At 44.6% G+C, this 11,048-nt stretch overlaps 1 protein-coding gene across 1 annotated transcript in view; it reads left to right on the plus strand.

The window, feature by feature from the left end:
* The window catches only part of map1aa (microtubule-associated protein 1Aa), a 30,063-nt gene extending 19,603 nt beyond the window's left edge, over window positions 1-10,460 (plus strand). The window contains exons 5-7 of the mRNA XM_087794378.1: window positions 47-7,385; window positions 7,452-7,666; window positions 8,529-10,460. Of these exons, the coding sequence (XP_087650504.1) occupies window positions 47-7,385; window positions 7,452-7,666; window positions 8,529-8,684 (7,710 nt within the window). The 3' untranslated portion in view covers window positions 8,685-10,460. The remainder of the gene's footprint in view (window positions 1-46; window positions 7,386-7,451; window positions 7,667-8,528) is intronic.
* The last annotated feature ends 588 nt before the right edge of the window (window positions 10,461-11,048 follow it).

Below are 11,048 nucleotides of genomic sequence, written 5' to 3' on the forward strand. Positions count from 1 at the left end.
TCTTTAATGACATTGGTCAGTGAGACACATTCTCTTTTCTTCTCAGGTGACTGACTCTTTGTCTGAGCTCTCTTCAAGACAACCGACCAAACTCACGGTCTGCTGTCAAGGGGAAGGCGGCTGGAGCTCCTTAGGCCAAAGTCAGGAGCAGCAGCTTCTCCTCGAGTACCGCCTCAATCCCGAACCTTACCTCCCAGAGATGGAGGGAGTAAAAGAGTTCACAGATTACATCTCAGAGACAGTAGATGTGCCGTCACCCTTTGATCTTTTAGAACCTCCAACCTCTGGAGGGTTTCTGAAATTGTCCAAGCCCTGCTGCTACATCTTCCCTGGAGGACGAGGCGACTCGGCGTTGTTTGCCGTCAATGGATTCAACATCCTGGTCGATGGTGGATCCGACCGGAAAGCCTGTTTCTGGAAGCTCGTCCGCCACTTAGACAGGATTGACTCTGTTCTTCTCACACACATCGGGGCCGACAACCTGCCGGGCATCAACGGGTTATTCCAGAGGAAACTTGCAGAACAGGAAGAGGAGCGTAATCAAGGCTCCGGGTCCGACAGCAATGGCGACTGGATGAAGAACTTGATCTCCCCTGAGCTGGGAATTGTGTTCTTCAATGTCCCAGAGAAGCTCAGAATGCCAGAGTCCACTCTTAAAGTAAAACGAAGTATTGAGGAGGCATCGCTTACGCTTCAGTACCTGAACAAGCTCGGAATCACACCAGAACCTCTTCACAGGGTCGTGAGCAACACTGTCGAGCCAATCACACTGTTCCACAAACTGGGTGTGGGAAAGCTGGACATGTATGTGTTGAATCCTGTGAAAGAAAGCAAAGAGATGCAGTTTTTAATGCAGAAATGGGCTGGAAATAGCAAAGCCAAGACAGGAATCACAATGTCCAACGGGAAGGAAGGAGAAATATCTGTTCCATATTTAACATCCGTCACAGCTTTGATTGTTTGGATTCCTCATCGTCCCACAGAGAAGATAGTCAGGGTGCTATTTCCTGGAAATGCACCACAGAATAAAATATTTGAAGGGCTTGAGAAGCTGAAACACTTAGATTTCCTGCGATACCCTGTAGCAACTCAAAAGGACATATCATCTGGTGTCCCGCCATCGATCATCAAACAGACAAAGATAAGATCAAGAACTGACAGCAAAGAGAGCCTTAAGTCGTCACCCAAACCTCACACTAAAACCACGAAAAAGGAGGTCATCGGGCAGGAGGAAGACAAAAAAAACGAGTCAACTAAAGAGGAGAAAGTAGAGAAAAAGGAAGAGAAAGAGAAGAAACCCAAACCTGAAAATCTAAAAGCGACAAAGCAACAGAAGAACAGTGAGGCGGCGCCTGCAGCTGGAAAGACAGAGAAAAAGAAAAAGGTGATCAAGAGCTCAAAGATGGATGAGAAGAAGGACAAGGAAAAGAAAGAAATCAAGAAAGAAAAACGTGACGTAAAGAAGGATGAAAACATCCGGAAGGAGGAGAAAAAAGAATTGAAAGCCAAGGAAATAAAAAAGAAGGACCCGAGTAAACCCGAGTTGAGAAAAATGACAAAACCTGAACTGAAACCACTCACCCCAGAAGTGAGGAAGACTCTAAGCAAGGCTAAGAGTCAGACAAAACCCAAGTCAGACAAGAATAAACTCCCCAAAAAGGAAGTTTCTGATGAAAAGCCAGTTGCAAAAAATATTTTGGAAGAAGTTGCAGCTGCAGCTTTGGCTGACAGGTCAATTGTTTCCTCCCCTGAGGACCTCACTGAAGACTTTGAGGCACTTAAGCAGGAAGAGGTTTCCAAATGTAAGGCAAAGCCTCTTCAATCTGAGCAGACCCAAGGCAGTGAAGTGCAAAAAGAACCAGCTGTCTCTTCAATTTTGATTCATGATGAGAAGACAACGGTATCAGCTGTAGACACTCAACCTATTTCACCACAATCTCCCCTCGATAAGACTGGCAGCCCCACCAAAGAAGTCGCAGAACCAGTTCCCATCTTTGAGACAGAGGAAGCCACATCTGGCTTTGACAAAAAGCATGAGGAAGAGAAGATGGAAAAGTATGAGAAATATGATTCGAAGGACAGGTCAAGGAAGAGTGACAGCTCTGAGGAGGAAGGCGATGTCATTGAAAAAGCTGACCTGGAAGGAACAGAGGATGACGAGGTGCTGATGTACAAAGATGAAGACAAAAAGAAGGAGAAAGTAGGGAAGGATTCAGAGGATAAACAAACTGAGCAAAAGCAAGTGACAGCAACCACAGCGCCAGCAGCTTCTGCCTCTGAGCAATTCTCCTTCATCCAGGATGAAACCATCCCTGGCTACTCTGAGACCGAACAGACCATTTCCGATGAGGAGATCAACGAGGAACCTGAAGATAAGATACCTCAACTGCGATATGATGACATCTCTGTCCCTGACATACCGGGCACATTCGAGTCCATGCATGGTATAAAGGAGATGAAGACTTCTGCGATGTCTGACATTGCCGATGTTAAACCCAAGATTTTTGTAGGAGGTCCTGCTACTGAGCTGGCACCATACCCTGCTATAATCGCTGCGCCTCTTGCAGAGGAGGAACACATCTCGTCTGCAACATCCATCACAGAATACGACAAACTCTCATCCTTTGCTACATCCGTTGCCGAAGACCAGTCCATAGCCTCGGTGACAGCACCTCAGACGGAGGACGTGGGAAGAAGCTCCCTCATGCTCGACACCAACAGCAACATGCCTTTACGCGCTGAAGTTGCACAAGGAAAAGAATATCTTCATTCTGCCGGTACCATTTCACCAACCTCATCTCTGGAGGATGATAAATGCTTCAAGTCTCCATCACCGGATGAGTACCAGCCCAATATTCCAGATATGGAGGGTGACTCGAAAATGAAGGAATTCCATGAAGACGAAGATGAGGATGAAGATGAGGATGAAGACCAGACTCCAAATGTAGACATCCCTCTGGGTAAACTCCAGGAAGGCTATGAACATGCAGCCTCTTTGTTGCTTCAGGAGAAATATAAATCACAAGCAGTTTCTCCTCCTCTTTACGAACCTACAGTGACTGCAAGCAAAAGCCTGCCTTCGGCCAGCATCACAGAAGAATTAAAACCACCTTCACCACCTTCATCTTTCTCTCTCGGATTAGAATCTCACTCTAGGCAAGATAGTGAGGAAAGATGTCTAAGCCCAGAGGACAGCACAATGAAACTGGCCTCACCCACACAGTCAGTACCCACCAGTAGCAGCTACTCTCCCACTGAAGAAAAAGCCTTCAAGATCGAAGATAAAGTCGACTTATCAATGAAAGAAGAACAACAGAAATCTGTCACCATTTCCAATAACGCTTCCTTTATTGGTGTCTCAGCTGACAAGACTCTCGGTGACGCTTCTGAGGAATCTGAAGAAGAAACTGATGATGAAGACGACTATTACAAAAAGAAGGATTTACAGCCAACACAGAAAGCTAAGCTAATGGAGGCTAAAGAGGGATGTTTCCTGGATGATGATTTTACGTTTGAGGCAAAGTCTGACGCAAAGCTAACAGAATCTGAGGTCTTAGAAACAGCTAAGCTACCTGCGTCGCAGGGAATAGAGACACCGAAACCTCATGTGGTTTACTCAGATGATGAGGATGAGGAGGAAGAAGATAACGATGGTTTCCCCAGTGTGCTAGAGTCAAAGTCTGGTGTAGTGGAGCAAAAGAAAGAAGGATCCCCAAAAGATGACAAGGAGACAGCAAATATGTCTTCACTCGACCCACAAAAGAGTGTTCAATTCAGTATGTCTGCGTTCCCGGAAAAGGAGATAAAAGAAAAGGCCGTCTACATTAGACAAGACACGCCGTATGTGCACGGTAAAACATTCTCATACAGTGATATTTATGGAAGCAAAACTAGCTCTGTCGATTCAGATTATTACCATCAAGAGTCCGTAGACAAGCCAGAGAAAGACATACCAAAGCCTGTGCTAGACACATCCAGGTCTCCTGAACCAGAAAAACACAGGGTCTCAGAAAAAGAGGGATTCATGGCTCAATTTCAAAGAGAGTTGCCAAAATCTCCAGAGCCTATTCCAGACTTAGCATCCGACTTGAGAAAGTATGAAACAGAGGAAAAGGAGAAAGAACCATTTGAATACCACGTTGCAACCCGTTTTCCCTCTGTAGCAGACAGACCGGAGGCTTCTTCCACCTTATTGTCATCTGCTTCTGACTCGTATCCTCTCAACAGACAAACAGAATTTTCAAAACCTTTTTCATATTCAAGTGGTGTTGACCAAACTGCCGCAGTTAGCTTCAGTGACAGAGACGGAAGCTTGGAGATTGACTTGGAAAAGATAACAGCAAGAGATGAAGAGGACTACGATGTCCAAGATGATTCTGAGGAAGAGGAAGAGGAGGAGGACGATGAAGAAGAAGAAGATGTGGATGATGAAGAAGCTGTTGATTCTGATGTGGAAAAGGGTGCAAAAGAAAAGTCTGAGAAGGAGGATTTAAGTCCAGTTAGTGAAATGCGTCAACAAAATAAAGCTGAATTCCTTGTTTCCATGGCGGGATACGGTTTCAACAGCCAAGGGAAGCCCATCACAAAAGAAAGTTGCTCTGTCACAAAAGAAAGTTCACCCATCACTGAAGAAAGTTTCCCAATTGCGACAGACAGTTTTGCCATCACAAAAGAAAGTTTCCCTAATTTGAAAGGATTCCCTCAAATAGAGGAAAGGTTCGAAGAAAAGAAAGAAAGTTTCCAAGATATTAAGGAAAGTTTCCCTAATATGAAGGACAGTTTCCCTGATAAGAAGGAAAGTTTCCCTGATACGAAAGAAAGTTTCCAAGATAAGAAGGAAAGTTTCCCTGATACGAAGGAAAGTTTCCTTGATACGAAGGGAGGTTTCCCTGATACAAAAGAAAGTTTCCCAGATATGATGGAAAGTTTCCCTGCTACAAAAGAAAGTTTCCTGGATATGAAGGAAAGTTTTCCTGAAGCAAAGAAAAGTTTCCCTGACACCAAGGAAGGATTCCCTGTCACAGAAGAAAGTTTATCCATGGCAAAAGACAGTTTCCCAGTCACGACGGACAGTTTCTCTGTTACGAAAGAAAGTTTCTCTGCCACCACATTACCAGCCTCACCCAAAAGTGATGATGATGAAGAAGAAGAAGATGAGGAGGACTGTCTGTCATCAGTGATTGCAAAACCAATTGATTTGGGTGCAATGAGTTCCTCTGGCTACTTGTCAGGGTTCAAGTATGAATGTGAGGGCAAGGAGAAAGAATCGACTGCCAAAGAGAAGGATGATTTCACTTTAAAATCACCAGGAGGCCATTTTCAACACGGCACATCTGATTCTGACTTTGACATACAGAAAACTGCTGATCCCTTTGGCAAAACTTCACTGGACATAGGCTATAGCAATGCTCCAACTACTGCTGCTGGTTATTCCTCCTCATCGGCTTATAGCTATTCCTCTTCTACGTCAGGTTCCTTCTCCACCAGTCGTCAGTTTGGAGAGGAAGTTGAAACACCTGCCTCAGGAGAGCCTCTGTTTGAGTACTCCTCGTTTAAGGAAGAGCATTCTTTCACAATGGATTCTCCAGCCTCCATGTCAGTTGGCACAAAAGACGATTACCTGGAAGTGTCAGAGAAACAGATCACTCCTACGACCACAGTGGAATCTACCTCCAGTTTAGCTCATTCATCACCTGTTAGCCCATTTGAAGAAGTCAAACCCTTTTCTTCCACTACTTTTGCAGAGGTCAAGAAAGAGCCTACCAAAATACAAGGAGGAATTTCTGATAAAGGTCCTCAGACAGATTGTTTCTATAAGCCAGAGTGGTCTGAAGTATCCAAGTTTGATACCGCCAAAGGCTTTGACGTCTCAATGAGTAATCGGGCTTCTGAAATGACAGTCCAAAAAGAGGCGGCCAATGCTGCATTGTTTGGAATCACTTCTTCACCTCGGCCTGAGATAGAAGGAAAGCATTACTTTGAGGAGACTGAAAGTAGCGAAGAAGAAGATGAGGAGGCATACATGCGGGAAATCACCCAGAGGGCTCCTTCTAGTACTCTGACATCTAACTTGATGTTTTCGGATAAAACCGTTGCTCCATCACCAAGTGCAGGAATAAGTGGTCCACCAGCTGATGTTCTTGGCAGCTACATGTCATCCTCTCTAAAGTCCTATGAATCAGAAAAAGACAATGGCCGCACAGATGTAAGCACATGTCCAACCATTCCAAGTGCACCAACAGCATCAGCCCCAAAGGAAAAAACTGAAAGTTATAGAATCTCTCATGAGTGGGAGATGCCAAAGACCACGATAGGAATGATGCCAGGAGACTCTCCACCACATTACCGCCATGAGGATGAATTTGAGGAGGAGTGTGAGACAGAACCAGAACATCCCGCTCGCCCCCTTTCTTTGTCTTCAACTGATCAGCCATTCCACTCGGCATTCTACGCTGAAGAGTGCAGCCAACAAGGACAAGACGATGATGATGATGATGATGACGATGATGACAGCGATCAAGATATCGCATGTGCACCTGTTGGAGCCATGTCCTCTTACGCCAGTCGTACATCTCCTGGGTATACATCGTCAGAGTACAAGCAAAACAAATCAGACCTCTCGCCGTCCTTTATTAACCCATCCATGCGTCAGCTGTGCAGTGACGAAGAAGATGATGAGGAAGGCCTGAGAAGTGACCAGTCCCAGGAGGGAGACGAGCACGACTTGTCAGTTAAAAGAAGAGGTCACAAACAGCCCCACCATCAGCCAACTCAGAGCAGGGACAGCAGCTCAGTTCAACAAGCTGGTGGTGTGTCAGCTGGCTTTGGCCTGGCGACGGAGGAAACGCCACCCACATCGGTAAGCGAATCGCTAAACTCTCAGTCAGACTCTGATTTCCCCCCAGGCACAGAGGAATATCCTTCGGCCACTGGTGGGGGAAACATGGACTCAGATGAGGATGGAGACTACATGCCCATTGATAAAATAACAGCTAGTAGTGGAGGAAGTCGCCACACTGTGGCAAGGGGTCCTGACCCTGCTCCAGCACCGCCCAAGGATCCCTACCCTCACCCCCCACACCCTGATGTGTGCATGGTTGACCCAGAGGCAATAGACAGTGGCCCCCTGAAGAAAGAAACAAAAACTAAAGGACTAAAGAAAACTTCTGGAAAAACTAAATCGGCTTCTCCAGCGAGGCGCAAGAGGTCATCCATGACTGTCAAACAAACCTCATCTCCTCGGAGCCCCTCACTGAAGAAAAAGGAGGCTGACAAAAGTTCCAGAATGTCTCGACTGTCAGATGGACAAGGCTCTAAAGACGACCTCTCAAGGTCGAGCTACAACCCTGGCAAAAGTCTAACTAACGGTGTAAAGAGCAGCTCAGGTAAAAAAAAGAGAATTAGCTAAAATTTCTTTACGTGTTTTATTCATTTGAACATTTCTCTTCCAGCTTCTCAAAAGTCTGGCACTGGACTCCCTATTTATGTAGATCTAGCCTACATCCCCAACCACTGTAGTGCTAAAAATGTAGACACAGAGTTCTTCAAACGAATCCGCTCAGCGTACTACGTAGTCAGTGGAAATGACGCTGCAGGTGGTGAACCTAGCCGAGGAGTCCTGGACGCTCTGCTGGAAGGAAAAGCACAGTGGGGATCGAACCTTCAGGTAACAATTTGCATTCAATCCCTGCCTTGTCCAGTGTTATCCTTTTAAAACTTGAATTATTTGAGATGCTTTAGCAACTTTAACTTAGGTCCCTAACTCTTGTTTTCTTTCACAGAGCAATTGATGAATGGATGAGCAAATGGTTGGATGGATGACTGGATTGATTGATGAATATATTTATGGTTAAATTAGTGGACGGATATCTGGATGGATGGTTGGATTGGTGAATGGATAGATGAATGGTTGGATGTTGTAATGATGGGTGGGTCGGAATATGGATAGATGGTCAGACCGATGGATGGATGGATGGATGGGTTGGACGATGGATTAATGGATTGATGAATGGGAGAATGGATGGGTAAAGGATGGATGGGTAGGTAGGTGGATGGATTAATGGATTGGTGGATGGATAGGTGGAGGGTGGAGGGGTAGGTGAGAGATGGAAGGGTAAGTGGAGGGATGGATGGATGGGATGATGGATGGTTGGATGGGTGGGTAGGTGGAGGGATGGATTGGTAGGTGGATGAATGGATGGATAGGTTGAGGGATAGATAGATGGGATGATGGATGGTTGGATGGGTAGGCAGGTGTATGGATTAATGGATTGGTGGATGGGTAGGTGAAGGGATGGATGGATGACAGGGATCCCCCTGGATGAACAGATGGATTGATAGATAGATGACAGAGGGATGGGTGGGTAGGTGAAGGGATGGATGGATAGGTGTAGTGATGGATGGATGTGATGATGGATGGTTGGATTGGTGGGTAGGTGGATGGATGGTTAGATCTATCAGTAGGTGGATGGATGGATGCAGGCAGACAGATGGATGTTAGTGTAATATATATATATTTTTTTCTTCAGGTGACTCTTATCCCGACCCATGACACCGAGGTGACCCGTGACTGGTACCAGCAGACACACGCCAAGCAGCAGGAGTTGAATATCATGGTTCTGGCCTCCAGCAGCACCGTGGTCATGCAGGACGAGTCTTTCCCCGCCTGCAAGATCGAGTTCTAAGTCCTCTCCTCTCTGCTCTCCTGTAGTTTTGAATCGTCTCTAGAGCCTGATATGCAAGTCTGTCTCTGCATTTCTGTGAGGCGGTGTTTCCTTTCTTTCTTGAGTCGTCTCCTCAAGTGGAGGGAGGCTCTTGTCATTGATCTGATGTCTGCCAACACATCGCAACAACATTCCTGTGAAAGTCTTCAACACAAAGTCAATTCTTAATCGACATTCCTGGCTGATGGTCAGTTTCAAAAGAAAGTTCTACTCTGAAGTGCTTGTCTTCCAATTGGCCCAAATCAAAGCACAGACTCGCGCCTTAGCACTTGGTCGAGTATTCGCTGAGCAGTCGATCCGAGTCCGGATCAGGAGTCACATGATCGTCTTCGAGTGTAGGGTCGGCATTGAACAACTAAAATCGACATGGATTTGTATATTTCCAGAGTAAATATCAGTACCTGTGGGCTGGAGGAGATTTGAGCGTCTATACGACAGAACAGCACTTTGACAGTTGAATAATCTGCTGCATCATATAGTCCTTATTTCATATCAACTGAATGTAGAACGTAAAGAACATGTGGCTGCGAAGAGAGATTGCTTTTGTCTGCTGATAATCCGGATTTGGTCTGGTCTGATTGGTGGTCTGACTGTCACCCACATGTGCCTTTTCGCCCCCTTGTGTTGGAAGGACTATGCGACATTCAAGAGCTTTTGGCCCATCAGTGCAAAAAAAAAGTTGAAAAATGCAAATCAAAAGAAGCACAAAAAAACCAACCAGTGTCCAAATTTAACTGATATATTTGTGACTAAAACTGATTTTAAAAAGGCCTCTCAAAGAATACTGACAAATCTCTTCATCATTAACAAACAGTAAAATGCATTTGAATATTCAGGATTTTATATTTTTGATATATTTTGAATATTTTAATACATTTTAACCCACAACTCTACAGGTGACGACAGGACCAACACGCATCCGCACTAACATTTTCCGGTTTCTTTCTCCGCACACTGAAGCATGAGCAACACAAGCATGTGGAAGAGGTGACACACTGACCCAGGCATCGGGTGAGTTGAATGTGAAGAAGCCCCTAACCCTTTTTTTGGTGGGAGGTTGGGGGCTGGGTTCGAACTCTTGGTTGCCTTGGTTGACGAATTATGAAAATATCTTACAAGAAAAGTGCAACAAAAGCACTGACACTTTGCATAACACTTGCACTTTTGGTTTACTTCTAGTACTCCTCCCGAGAGAAACAGGTTTACTCCAGATCAAAAAGGAAAATAAAATTCTACTGCGGTAGTTTGAGGAGCAACTGAAGCTTCAGTAGTTCCGTTCACAACAACACTCGCACCGTTTTCTTTTTAATTCCTGTATCAAACTTGTCATATCTGTTCACACGTCTCATCTGAATAATCTTTTGTTTCTGGTCAGCTCTGCTTATACGTGCATGTGTAGCTCTTGAGTTTTCTCGTATCGCAATAGTAAGAGAAAAATTTAAAAACAAAAAAACAGACTTGGCATAGAATTTTAAAGTTGTATATTTAAGACGCTCGGCTGCCCATTACTGAGGGGCCACATGTATCCTGGCTGTGTTGTGCTGTAAAGAAAAGCCTTGTGATGTTTCTCTCCCCTCTCTGACTCCCCCTTCTCCCCCCCCTGCTATATGGTTTCATATCTGGTTTGAAAGTGCAATATCTTATCTTAAAATGCTTAAAATAGTAAGAAATAGATGAAAATTATTGTTAAAAAAGGAGAATAATTGTGGAGATCAATAAACATTTACTGAGGTAAAACTGTGTTGTTGGTTTTTGTGGCTGAGCGGGACAGCCTGGAAAGTCATTCACATCTTCACATGATTTCAGGGGGATCCTTCTCTTGACTTTAGAGAAAGACTCAACTCAAGTCTACATGTTATGAAGAAGTTAAACCAGAATGTTTCTGGACTGATGGAGGAAATCAGAGTGGAAAATATAAATATATAAATTCCTCACAAAAGGTTTTTACTAGCAAGTGGATTAAAATGAGAAATCATCCATTATCTTAAATGTAGGGAAGGCAATTTATTTTTATTTTCTGGAAAAACTTACTGCTTTATTCTGCAGCTTTCTCACAAATTGCTGAAGAACAAACTTGCAGTTTTTGAGTTGTGACAGTGAGTTTTTCCATGTTTCCTCTTATGGCTACAAACGTACGTTGGCCATTCTTTCAATCATGCGTCTGAAGTGACTGGACGCTTTGTCGGAGACGACAGTTACGTTAGTTCCATCCTGGTTGAAGTACCAAGAGTACCTTCTGACACTTTCCCTCGTTTATTAGTATTATTGTGTTTTATATTGTTCCTTAATCTGTCATATCGATCTCTTTCCAGCAGGGGTCCCCAA

The sequence above is a fragment of the Callionymus lyra genome, chromosome 6 (genome assembly GCF_982586985.1).
Source record: "Callionymus lyra chromosome 6, fCalLyr1.hap1.1, whole genome shotgun sequence".
In the NCBI taxonomy this organism is placed as follows: domain Eukaryota; kingdom Metazoa; phylum Chordata; class Actinopteri; order Syngnathiformes; family Callionymidae; genus Callionymus; species Callionymus lyra.